Source organism: Cololabis saira, chromosome 17, assembly GCF_033807715.1.
Source record: "Cololabis saira isolate AMF1-May2022 chromosome 17, fColSai1.1, whole genome shotgun sequence".
NCBI classification, from domain to species: domain Eukaryota; kingdom Metazoa; phylum Chordata; class Actinopteri; order Beloniformes; family Belonidae; genus Cololabis; species Cololabis saira.
Window position 1 is genome coordinate 40495805 of NC_084603.1, and position 13603 is coordinate 40509407.

A 13603-nucleotide genomic window follows, 5' to 3' on the forward strand; every position below is an offset into this window, starting at 1 on the left:
CCGTCTGTCAATCTCACGCTCCATTGTTCCCTCACTCGTGAACAAGATCCCGAGATACTTGAACTCCTCCACCTGAGGCAGGACTTCTCCACCCACCCGGAGAAGGCATGCCACCCTTTTCCGGTCGAGAACCATGGCCTCGGTCTTGGAGGTGCTGATTCTCATCCCTGCCGCGTCGCACTCGGCCGCAAACCGCCCCAGCACATGCTGGAGGTCCCGGTCTGATGAAGCCAACAGGACAACATCATCTGCAAAAAGCAGAGATGAAATCCTGAGGTTCCCAAACCGGATCCCCTCCGGCCCCTGGCTGCGCCTAGAAATCCTGTCCATAAAAATTATGAACAGGACCAGTGACGAAGGGCAGCCCTGCCGGAGTCCAACATGCACCGGGAACAAGTCTGCCTTACTGCCGGCAATGCGAACCAGACTCCTGCTTCGATCATACAGAGACCGGACAGCCCTTAGTAGAGGGCCCCGGACTCCATACTCACTCAGCACCCCCCACAGAATGGCACGAGGGACACGGTCAAATGCCTTCTCCAGATCCACAAAACACATGTAGACTGGTTGGGCAAATTCCCATGAACCCTCGAGCACCCTGCGGTGCAATGATAACTGAAAACTTTAAATATATTTAAAAGTATGAAAACATTAAAGGCAAAAACATGGCAGTAGTTATTCTACATTCCTTATTTTAGGCATAAACAAAAAAAATTTAGTTATCTGTAAAAAAATAAATAACTAAGAAATAAACAACTCAAATATTCCTTTCAATATCCATTTAAAGTGCAAAAAAAAGAAAGAAATTGCAACAGCTCAACAGCGCATCCGTGAATTAAATGATGTTACTAGAACCCCCGTTGTTGGAGCTCCGTCTGCTGCAGCACACCTACCACCACAAACAACTCCCCTGCCCAGCACGGTGGTGGAAGTGTGATGGCAGCTGGTGCTGGACTCCTCACAGAGGAGCCTCTGACCCAACAACTCATACAGAACAACTTTACAGCAAAACACTGCTATTTCAAGGCGGATCTACGAGCTCCATCGTGGGGTGGAAACAGTTCTTCTGCATTGTTTCTGTTTAATAAATAATGACAGAGTGAGATAATTCATGTATTTTTTCATGTAAGGTTATATTTGTCCTATCCTATTATAAGATCTGACATGAAGGAGATGATTTTTCTTATTTTTAGACTTGGCGGCGTGTATTTCCTTATGGTGACAGTACAGCCGAGGGGGTGTTATTGCTATTTCAGGATCTGAGCACGAGAAACATGCTGCAAATCCTGTAAACTGAGCCACCCAGGAAAAGTCCTCAGACTCAGGCACCACCGGGAAGCCAAGAGCAGTGATCCAAGTATTACTGCTCAACATCTGGACTGTATCCCTCAATACGGGCATTTTAAGGCACAAACGACAAGTGTTAATAACCTTAATGGATGCCAGGCCATCCCAAACAGAGCTGGTTCCTCCTGGCTGCAGAGATGCATGCGGCCCCTGCAGAGATGCATGCGGCCCCTGCAGAGATGCATGCGGCCCCTGCAGCCACCAGGAGGCCCCAGAGCTGCAGCCCCGGGCCCAACCATCATCATCTTCATCACAACCAAACTCAGCACGTTTCAGCTCTTACACATGCACTTCATCTGTTTGCCGCCAACATGTGGCACCTATCCTCACTCACAAAGGTTTGCTCACAATATTGCAGGTTTGCCAAGTCAGTAAATCTCAGCAGCCCCCCCCAGACACACACACACACACACACACACACACACACACACACACACACACACACACACACACACACACACACACACACAAAATACAGCGACTTCAAAGCTAAACTCCATTTAAAACTTGATTTATTTTCATTTTTATCCGCAAATATCCCTGTATGATCCATGCCAAACAGCGTTCCCACCAACTACCACGACACTTGTGAAGTATTTGCAGGACTGTCTCAGAAAACTAGAATATTGTGATAAAGTTCTTTATTTTCTGTAATGCAAATAAAAAAACAAAAATGTCATACATTTTGGATTAATTACAAATCAACTGAAATATTGCTGAATATTATGGCTTACAGTTTAAGATTCCCAGAATATTCTAATTTTTTGAGATAGGATATTTGAGTTTTCTTAAGCTGTATGCCATGATCAGCAATATTAAAATAATAAAAGGCTTGCAATATTTCAGTTGATTTGTAATTAATCCAGAATGTATGACATTTTTGTTTTTGTAATTGCATTACAGAATATCACAATATTCTAATTTTCTGAGACAGTCCTGTATATTGAGTTATGGTCAAAATGTCAACGGAGTCCGGCGTCACCGCGACGCGACACCGCGGGCAGCCGGACTACAGGAGGTTAGAGGCGGGTACACTTTCTGCGCCACGCCGCTGAGACCCCGCGGATGGCTGATTTATGGTTCCGCGTTACACCGACGCACCCTACTCCGTAGGCTACGCCGTCGATTTAACGCAGAACCACAATTCAGGCTTGAGACCCGCGGAGACCCCCGGAGACCCCTGCGGAGACCCCGCTGAGACCCCTGTGGAGACCCCCCGGAGACCCCGCGGAGACCCCTGCGGAGACCCCTGCGGAGACCCCGTTGAGACCCCTTCGGAGACCCCCTGGAGACCCCTTGGCCAGCTCACCAGCGTCGCCAGCGACCTGCTCCTTCCAGCCCGCGTCCTCCTGCGCCGTCAGAAAGCCTCGCAGCACCACCAGCTCCACCAGCTCCACGCCGACCTCCGCAGGCATGATGGCGGCGGCAGTGGCGCCCCGCTCCGGACGGTCCCGGCTCAAGCCCGACTCCACCACGGCTCTGTTAAAGCGGTCACTCCGGCGCGTCTCAGTCCAGGAAAACGTTTCTATCCACCCATGTGGGGAAAGAGGCATCAGTGAGCAGCCATGACAGGCGCGCGGTGCATTGTGGGAGACGTCATGAAGACGTGCTGGCGGAGCGTTGAACGTCTCTGACTCAAGGCTGATTTATGGTTCCGCGTTACACCAACTCAGAGCCAATCGCGTCGCCCTGTACCTTACGGCGTAAGCTTTGCGTCGATTTAACGCGGAACCATAAATCAGGCTCCAGACATGTGTTCCCTGTATGTTCCCTGTATGTTCCTTTATGCTCCATTTATATTCCCTGTATTTTGATTTCACTTCATCATTAACTGTGTAAAGTAAGTGACTGCATTTACTCACACTTCTGTGAGCATTAATTATTAATAGTTTTTTAAATGTGTCCTTTTAGTTTAATAGGTTTTATCTGAAGTGTTATTCTACTCCAGGTTTTGAATCATTTAGTTTAGTTTATTTCGGTCATGATGACATCACAAAAAAAGAATAAAAATAAGACAAACATCAAAATAGCTTTTACAAAATTAAGAATAAAATAAAAATGACAACAAGGAAACAAATACACTGTTCAAAGAAAACATTACAAAAAAGTTTCCAATATACAAATACCATCTAGACCGAAAAAGGTGTAGGCTGAGCAAAGCTTATTCATTGCCTACACTCAAAAAGATTATTTAAAGCAATGAAATAAAAGCAAGAAGTAAGAGACAAGACTGCCAGTAAAACAAATTGCCTCCATGGGGATAACAAAGATTCCTCAAGAAATAAGAAAGAAAAAAAGGTACAGTCTACATGTTTCCTTCATCCTTGAATAATCAAATCAAATCACCAATTAAAGAATACCCAAATCAACATAGTAAGCATCACCGCTCATTACTTTGATATAGAGAAATCATCCTTCTTTTCAATGTTTTTTCAAATAAGGTTTAGGTTCTACATGATTTCAAATCCCTCTCCAACTTATTCTATACATCCAATGTAACTATATATGGAGTTGGAGAGTCAGGGTTTTATTGTTTATCATTACAACCTGCAGAAAAGAAGTATGAATCCAACAGACCGGAACTTTCAGAACTGTTTGAAGATTTTAAATGGTCTGCAGAAGGCTTTGACACAGAGTCTGCATAAACGACTACCAGCTAAATGCATTAAAAATGGACAGTAGGCAGTTGTAAGCAGGGACGCTACATTAACCACTTAACACCAGAGCCTCTGAAGGTGACGTCACCCTTAACAACCCAGATATCTCTTCTAGTTCAGGCATAAATTGCGTGGCGTGCCTTGATTGCAGCTACATGATCAATAATACCTTCATCTCATGAGGTATGGGTTATGCCACCACCCAGTAAATAAGCCCTTAAAGTCCCTGGCGCACATGTCGGCCATGGTCAAATTCATTTATGAAGCAAGTGCAAATAAAAGCCAGGAACACAACACCTGCCAACACAGTTGGTTGCTGACGTGGATGAACATAAACCTCTAGTGGGGCATGGGTTTTATTTATTTTTAGTAATGGTGAAAAAATGCAATCGCAGGTACTACTAAAATCCAAAAGTAATTGGTGTGTACGTCGGTTCTAGTGAAGGAAAAATGCAGTTGCATGAAATTCAACATATTAAAGTCAATGAGGGAGTCATAAGGTTGTGTGTGTGTGTGCGGGAGGGGTTAAAGGTGGAAAAAATGTAATTGCAAAAATACTCAACATATTAAATGCTGCATCCTTTAAAAGCCACTGGGGACATTGGTTTTCTTTGAAAGTGGGAAAAATCCAATTGGAGGAAATGACTGCGCTGGGCTGTGCCGGGCCTCCAGGGGGAGATGGGAGTGGGGAGAGAATGATTGTCCATGTCTTTGTCAGTGAGTGTATGTTAGTGCCTGCTGTGTGAATGGGTGTCCTGTGATGGACTAGCGACCTGTCCAGGGTGTAACCCCTGCCTCTCACCTGTAATTAGCTGGGATAGGCTCCAGCAGATACCCCTGACCCTGCAAAGGATAAGGTGGGTATAGAAAATGGATGGATGGATGGATGGATGGATGGATGGATGGATGGATGGATGGATGGGTGTCCGTTGTCTAGCCTGGGGTTGGGACTCTCTTCTGTTAGGTGTGTTTGGGTGGCTCCCTATTGGGGGGTTCCCTCTCTCCGGGCCCGTCTCCGGTCCCCCTCGCTGCCCTGACAGCTGGCCTCTCGCCGGGTGGGGATCGTGGGCCTGGGGGGTGTGGGCCTCCTGGCCACATGATTGGCCCATGCCGGGTGGCTGGTGCTCGGCTGGTCCTGGTCCATCACCGTGGGTTTCCTGGCTGCCTCCTCCCCTGGTCATGGGGGCCCAGTCCGGGGATTCCCTCTATCGCCTGAGGGGGGCCGGGCCTCACTGGCGGTGGGTTTCCTCCCGCCCTCTTCTGGTCCTCTGTGGGGTTGCTGGTGGTCTGGGTTCGGGTTTCTTCCTTGTCGACTTTTGGTCTCTCTGGTGGCGGGGTTGTGCCCTCTCTCCTCCACTATAGTTACAGTTCAGGTAGAGCAGCGTTTTTCACTTTGCACACACAGCTACACAGACACACACACCTTTTCAAGAGGCTCAAATTGTCCCCACCAACTTTTAAGCAACCTTATTTGCATTATATAATGAGTTCAGATATATAGGTAATTTAGATTGTCTTCCCAAATGTTGTAAGGATAGAATTGACCCTACCATTATTAAGTGAATTATTTTCATTATGTTCAGACTTATATTTACCCCTTTTTACTTGCTGAATTCGCCGGTCCATTTTTTTTTCCTCAAACGCACGTTTGATTGGCTGATGGTCGTAGACAAATGTTTATTTTTTTGCATTCTGGATAGTTAAGATATTATTAATAAGTACAATTAATACATTTATTGTGTATGTTAATATAATTTAAGTTATGTTCAAATATTGCAATTTAAATTGCTAATAAAATCCTGGAATATTCTGGAAGTTTTCAAAATGTTTCCTTAGTAGTTTTTGAAAACAAAGGTTTGAATGGAACCGTATATCAGGTGAACCAATACACATGAAAGTTAGTATAAGTCAATACAGATTTATTTTGCATTGATCATTTAGCCTATCAATTAATTAGGTTCATATTTGTGACAAATGTAGCCCTGACCCCCGTTCACCCAATCTGTTTGGTCTTATTATGTCCCGTCCCCAGCAAAAAGTGTACATGCAGGTTATGCCGTTATATCGTCCCTACCAATGTTGAGACCAAACCTACGCCCTTGCTTTCACGCACACACCAAGGCTGGCGTACGCACTTTTCTGAGGTTTTGTCCGTTGGCGACACTCACTGGTGATGCAGTGAAGTGCAGAATATGAGGAAACGTGACGTCAACAATAAATTCACGACCACATGAAGGACACGACAGTCCCAAATCACCAGATAAATTACACACGGGTGGAACTGCACCAATTTCATAATTAACCACATGGTCTGAACATATAAAGGTTGGCGCAGGAAAACGTAACCTGTGCAAATCCCGATGGCAGTACTGCTCGTGGTAGACGACTGCAATAATGGCAGGATCAGGAGGGAGCGCGTCTTCAGGGACCACACTGATTTACTGGCCCACGATGATGACTGGCTGTTCAGCCGTTTCAGATTTCCAAGAGCCATCCTCTTGGAACTCTGTGCTGAATTGGGAGTTTGGAGAGGGACACAAGGAGGAGCCACGCACTACCTGTCCCCTTACAAGTGCTGACCACATTTGTGGCCCTTTTCCACTAGTACCTACTCAGCGCGGCCTGACTCGGTACGGCTCGTCACGCCTCGTAACGCCTCCATCCGCTTTGTCCTCGTTTGTTTTTCGACACCCAGATCAGAAGTAGGAGGTTGGAGTGAAGCTGCTGTGACGTATTTGATTGTGTATCTAAACAGAGAAGACAACAACACTAAAGATGTAGAACCTGGAGGAGATGATAGATGTGCTGCTGGGTCTGTGGCTTGTGTTTGATACCAACACAAGCCATGCTACGCGTTGGTTTAACGCGGAACCATAAATCAGCCTTCAGCTGGAGCCGTGAGCAGCTTGGAAGTGACAGAGATCCTGGTAGATCTGGTTGTTCCTTATCTCCCGTCTAGATCCCTTTTTAATTCTTTCGTCAGCACCAGGTTTATGAACATCTGCACCTCAGAGTTGGATCATGAAACAGACTTTTGCGCTGCCATTGCCTGTCGGTCAGTCAAGCTGTAGCTCTCGCGCTGACTCCCCGCTTCTTGATTTAAACGTCTGACGGCCCCGCCCCCCGACCAATCAGTGGAGTGGAGGGTGCTACGTCAGATACAAGGCCGACTCAGCCGCTCAGAACCTCGGCAGAATAGTTACAGAAAAAGTATCTACTCGGTAGCCTCTACCCGCCTCGGCCCGTAGTAGAAAAGTGCAAGACGGGGGCGTGGCGAGTAGAAGCGTGCAGAGTAGGTACTAATCGAAAAGGGCCATTGGTTTCCTGGCTACCGGGTCCTACCAGTGCGAGTTGGCAGACCGGTCAGAAATAAGCCAGTCTGCACTGAGCCGTGTAATGCCAGCTGTATGGGACAGGATCATCGGCATGTTCGGCAAGTACATCAGATTCCCGTATGGTGCAGCTGACCGTCCTTGCAAATATTAAAACGCAATTTGCAGCGATTGCCGGTTTCCTTAATCGGTGTGATTGACTGCACACACGTTGCAATAAAGGCACCGGAGGTGGATGAATTTGCGTACGTCAATCGCAAAAACCTTCATTCCATTAACGTGCAGATCATATGTGACGCACAGATGCGCTTCACAAATGTTGTGGCAAGGTGGCCTGGCTCGACTCACGACTCCTACATCCTCACCAACAGCCTGGTGGGGATGAGGCTCCAAGCTGGCAGGGTGCAGGATGGATGGCTCCTTGGTAAGTGATCGCTTACAATGTCGACAATAAAGCCACTTCACAGTTCATTAATGTGTCCATTGACAATAACCTGTCAGGTGACAGCGGCTATCCACTGAAGGGGTGGTTGTTGACCCCCCTCACCAACCCCCAGACTGCCCGAGAGCTCGCCTACAACCACGCTCACATCATCACTAGAGCTGTTATAGAGCGAGCGATCGGGCAGCTGAAATGTCGTTGGCGCTGCCTGGACAGGAGCGGGGGGGTGCTGCTGTACCGCCCCGACAAGGTGGGCCACATCATTAGTGCTTGCGCACCGCCATGGCGTCCCACTGGCAGAGGTGGAGGAGCCAGCAAACGAGCCAGAGCCAGCACTCCCCCTTGTGCAACCCCATGCAGCTGCCATTTGGGCCCGACAACGTGTCATTGACACACTATAGATGGGAAACTCAGTCAAGGTAGTCAAGGTTCATTTTTTAATATGTTTTAATATTATGTCGCATGACGCTGATGTCATGGATTTCCAGAACCGTCTGCGTCAGCATGAGGCCGGTCGGACAGACCTCAGGACCGGAGGCACCAGTGGCGCGGGGTTCCTCAGATGGGAGGGAGGAAGCTGTGACACCTGAGGTTCCCGGTTTGGCATCATCTGATTGAATAAAATTGTCCCAGCACAGTTCATCCAAGTGAACGCCAGGAAGGCGTTGGATGGGGGTGGGGGAGTTGTGGTTGTCAGTGTGAGTGTGTGTGTGTGTGTGTGTGTGTGATAGTCTGTGGCCTTCACCCAGAGCTCCTCAGCCAAAAGTCCTTGGTGTAATCAGGCAGCTCGGTACAGTTCTGGGAGGAAGATGTTGCAGGTGTTGTGGGAGAGGGGGAGGGTTTGAGCAGAGTTGTCTTGTTTACATTCCTCCAGGGAGATTTGTGACCGAAGAGGCCTGCCAAGCCACTCCGACAACGGCAAATTGTAGAATCAACGATCTTGAGATCAGGCAGCCCAGTAATTTTCCGTCTGCCTTCAAAGTCTCTGGTTCATCAATGGCAACTCCAATCAGATGAATTGTGATCAATCCCCGCCAAGATGGGTACCCAGCTTCTCCAAGGTGTTCTCCATCTTGCTAACGAGCTCGAAGACCGCCGCTAGCCTGCGATTCTGTTCAAGGATCGCATCCAGCTTGCGGCCCTGCTCTAGAGTCTGAGTGCGGATCCCCGTGCTTATTCCTTCAGCAACGTCGGGCAGCTTAGAGAGGGCCAGAACGGCTGTCACCGACTTACGAAATTGTCGATAGGCCAGGAAAATCCCCACTCCAATTAGAAGAAATCTTGCTATCATAAATCCAATTAAGAAGGCGTCTTCAACGTCCTTGATGGTTGCAAAAAAAGTTCCGTCGGGGCAGGAGGGCTTCCTAACCCCCTGACTTCTCGTTGCAAACATTTGGTCAATAGTGCTAAGAAACCAGTTAATCAATTCCATGGTTGTAGAGTTTTCGGAGGAATGAAAATGAGAGACTCTGAAGCGACAGGACAAAAGCAGGCAGGCAGGGAAGATTGATACCACTTTAATACTCAATTAGATAGTGCATCCTGAATACAATCATGACATAAAGCTTCTTATTTTACTTGCTTTATTATCCGACCGACAGTACAATTCAACATTACCCGCCTCCGGACTGCAGTCTCTAAATTAACATACTTCCTGTTTACCCTCGTCATGTGACCTACGTAAACCAATACATGACACTCACCGACAGGTAGGAAGCCTGTGAGGACGGTCTCACCCATAATTGCGCACACGCACTTCTCAAAAGGCGTGAGCTCCTCCGTGCCTGCTCCACCACCCGTCATGGCCACACTTTGCCGGTGTGCAGCCGCTCTCCTCTTCACCTCCACCTTCATGTCCGACCACTTCTTTTTTATTTCTTGCGTGCTGCGGTGTTCTGAGCCCACAGCGTTTACGGACGCAGCCACAAGCTCCCACTCACCTTTTTTCCGTTTGGTGTTTATCCCAGAGGACAGGGAGCCAAAAAGGACGGTCTTCCTGGCCTCCATCCCTGTCAGTAGTGTCTCCAGCTCACACTCTGTGTATTTTCACTTTTTGGTTGTTGCTTTCGCCATTTCAAAAAAGTTTATTTGGCCGATTTTCACCTGCTTTTTTATACTCATGATCATGAGTCAGGGCGGAGTTTTGCGCTCCCGCATGTGCGCTCAATTCCACGCTGATTGTGATGTACAGAGCAACCTGCGTGGATTTGGGTGTGCGCACAGCTTTGTACATCTGAATTTTTGCGTTCTTGTTAATTCCACGGACGGTTTCACGTTGAAATCCACGCACTCTTAGTACATGAGGCCCCTGGTGTATCTGCTTCCCTTCTTTGGGAATCGTTGAAGGCTTTTATTAGGGGGGAGATTATTCCTTACATTCATTTTGAGAATAAATGGCGACAGGCGAAATTGCATGGAGTGGAGAAAGCGTGTTGCCTGGCTTGACAGTATTTATGAAGTTAATCCCTCTCCACAAGTGTATAATGAACGCATATCTGTACAATCTGATTTTGTGCTTATGACCAATCGTATAACTGAACTTATGTTACAGTCTGGAGCATGGTTCTTTGAGCAAGGGGATAAGGCCGGCAAACTTCTTGCACACCAGATTCTTCAGGTGGCTGCCAGATCTCCGACATGATCCGCTGGGCGGTGCCTCTCACCCTTCTTCTCCTCTCCTTTTCCCTTTCTCTCTTCTCCCTTTCCATTTTCATTTATTTTAAATATCTCATAGTTATCATTTTTGTCCATCGTTCCTGCAGTTTCTTGTGCCGGCCCCCCTTTTTTCTCTTTTGTGCATGTTTGCAGACCGGAGCCCCGGGAGCTGCGTTCTGGCCTGCGGTCCCGGTCCCCCGGTCATCCCGTTGCTGCTTCCACCTGCCTACGTGGATGTCTGCTGTTGCTGCTGACGCCTGAGGTTTTAAGTTTAGTTTTAAAGGTGGAGGTGGTGTCAGCCTCCTTAACCCAGATTGGAAGTTGGTTCCAAAGTAATGGTGTCTGATAGCAGAACGCCCGCCCTCCAAATCTACATTTAGATACTCTAGGAACTACGAGTAAACCTGCACCCTGAGAACGGAGAGCTCTGACAGGAACATAAGGCACTATCAGGTCTTGCAAATAATGCGGAGCTAAGCCGTTTTGGGCTTTATATGCAAGTAATAACATTTTTAATTGGATTCTGAATTTTACGGGTAACCAATGGAGCGACGCTAACACTGGAGAGACGTGGTCTCTCCTGCTGATTCCTGTCAGCACTCGTGCTGCTGCATTCTGGATCAGCTGGAGCCTATTCAGCAAATTACTTGGACATCCTGCTAATAACACATTACAGTAATCTAGTCTAGAAGATACAAACGGTGCTGGAAGGTGCTGCTGGGTAAAAGCTCCAGCTCCGATCTGAGGGGAGGGAACGAGGTCTGGTTATCATGAAATCATGGCGCTGTTTCTGCATGTTGAAATGTCGGTTTAGATATTTCTAGATATTCCACATGGTTGTCCTGCGGCGTGGCTGCAGAGACATGTCTCATCCACTACGTCTCAGGAGGAAGAGCTGAAGCTGGTGGGAATGCCGGAGACCCTGCTGGTGAAGCTCTGCTGGTGAAGCTCGTCCCACCGGATCAGCATTTCCACCAGGACACGGTGGTTCTCCCCATCAGCACTGGCTTCTCACATGACGTTTCATTCAGGTCCAGAAATCTTAAGAACCAAAACGAGCGTGTTCGGTTCTCTTTCGCTTGTTTACCTGCAGACTCTGCTGTGTAGAAGCAAATCAATGTTTTCACCTCAATCACAACCATAAAAACACCCGTTCATCACAGAACTGAAGGAGAAACCACAAACTGACTGGAATCCATCCTTCACACATCTGAAGTCCAGCAATGAAATGAAAAGCATCTGCTGATAAACATTTTAAGGTTTTAAGGTTGTCTTATTAGTTTTTAAATCTCTTAACGGTCTCGGGCCTTCTTATCTGTCTGATCTGCTTTTACCCTATAAACCCTGGCGGACCCTGAGCTCCTCCGGCATCGGCCTTTTAATCATTCCCAAAGTTAGAACCATAACCCACGGTGAGGCATCACTTCACTACTACGGCCCACGTCTGTGGAACAGCCTGCCGGAGAACCTCAGGGACCAGAGACTATTGATGCTTTTAAAAGCTCAAGACTCGGGCTGCTCGGTGGCGCAGTGGGTTAAGCAGCGGCTCATATACTGAGGCTACAGTCCTCCTCCTGCAGCGGTCGCAGGTTCCAATCCCGGCCTGCGCACCTTTGCTGCGTGTCTTCCCCGTTCTTTCTCTACCCCTTTCCAGTCTGCATCTTCAATAAAGGGCCACTAGAGCCCAAAAAAAAGAAAAAAAAAAGCTCAAGACTCACCTTTTTAAACTGGCTTTTAGCTGATTCCTTTTAGTCTTTCTTGTATCCCCTTGTTTTAACTAGCTGTTCTTGTTGTTTTAATCCAGATCTTATGCTCTTATGGTTTTAAATTGTTCTCATGTTTCTTATGTTTGTTTTACCAGGTCTTGCTTTCTAGACCTACTTCTAAGATTTTATGTTATACTTTTAAACTCTTTTAGTGTGTATTTTAACCTCATAGCCTATCTTCTCCTGCTTTCTTGTAGCTTTTATCTCCAGTGTTTCCTCATAGGGAGCCTCCATGCTGGGAGTGACTCTGGCCTGCAGGGGGTCGTCCTGGGGTCATCCTGGGGTCGTCCTGGGGTCATCCTGGGGTCATCCTGGGGTCATCCTGGTCTGGATGGTTGTGCAGCTCTGCACCATGGGGAAGGTGGCTCAGTTGGCAGAGCGTTCGCCCATGAACCTGAAGGTCAGTGGTTCGATCCCTAGTTCCTCCTGTGTCCTTGGGCAAGACACTGAATCCCCCGGTTGCTCCCGGTTGTCAGGCCAGCGCCGTGTATGGCAGCTCCGCCGACAACCGGTGTGTGAATCGATGCTGTGTGTGGGTGAATGTCTACAGTGTAAAGAGCTTTGGGGCTCTAGGAGTACAGCTGGAAAGCGCTGTATAAAGGCTGGATAATGGTTCTGCGCTACACCAATGCAGAGCACACGCCGTTGCTGTGACACCGTCATGAACCTTCGGACTTCTCTGTCACTCCATTTCTCCGCGGTGCAATACCCCCCGCGAGTGCTAGGGGGGTGCGATCTTTTCCTGAATGGTTTATCCGACTTTTCCGGTCACAGTGAATCAAAGAGATAAGGACAACTATTGTGCAAAAAAACAAAACAAATCACACATACACGAAGAAAAGAGCCCTGAAAGTTCACGACTGCTTCACGAACCGGAAACCGGAAATGCGTTGCTACCAAGCGAACCAATCACAGCCCTCTCGGTCTGCGACCTCTTGACGCGTAGTTACAATTTGTGGGAGCTGCAGGTTAGGCATGGCGTGGGGTGCACGATGCGGCGCAACCTGTGGCGTAGACTCGGCGTCGATTTGTTGCAGAACCATAATCCAGCCTTAAAGGGGACCTATTATGAAAAACAGGTTTTTTCTTGCTTTAACATGTATAAAGTGGTCTCCCCTCAGCCTGCCAACTCAGAGCAGGAAGAAAGCAACCAAATTCTGCAGGGTCTGTACAGCCGGCCGGATGATCCTTCCAGTGTCATGTGACTTCTACGAGCCGTTCAGAATCTGCGCCTATGGTGACGTCACCATAGGCGCAGAGGTTTGCCCTCCTACTGAAACCACGCCCAAAACTAACTCTGCCGGCCGGAGCTTCCGCCATTGTTTGGAAGTGGTGACTGTTTGAACAACGAGGGACAGTAGAAATGAGGTTTTGCATCAACACTTATCCTCATAAAAGGATCAG

The 13603-nt window shown here is 47.8% G+C and overlaps 1 protein-coding gene across 2 annotated transcripts in view; it reads right to left on the reverse strand.

Annotated features, from left to right (window-relative positions):
• ttc27 (tetratricopeptide repeat domain 27) overlaps nucleotides 1-2920 on the reverse strand; it is an 89702-nt gene extending 86782 nt beyond the window's left edge. For both annotated transcript variants that reach the window (XM_061745612.1, XM_061745611.1), the window contains exon 1: nucleotides 2657-2920. In XM_061745612.1, coding sequence (XP_061601596.1) covers nucleotides 2657-2900 — 244 coding nt within the window. In that variant the 5' untranslated portion in view covers nucleotides 2901-2920. The remainder of the gene's footprint in view (nucleotides 1-2656) is intronic.
• Nucleotides 2921-13603: the final 10683 nt, after the last annotated feature.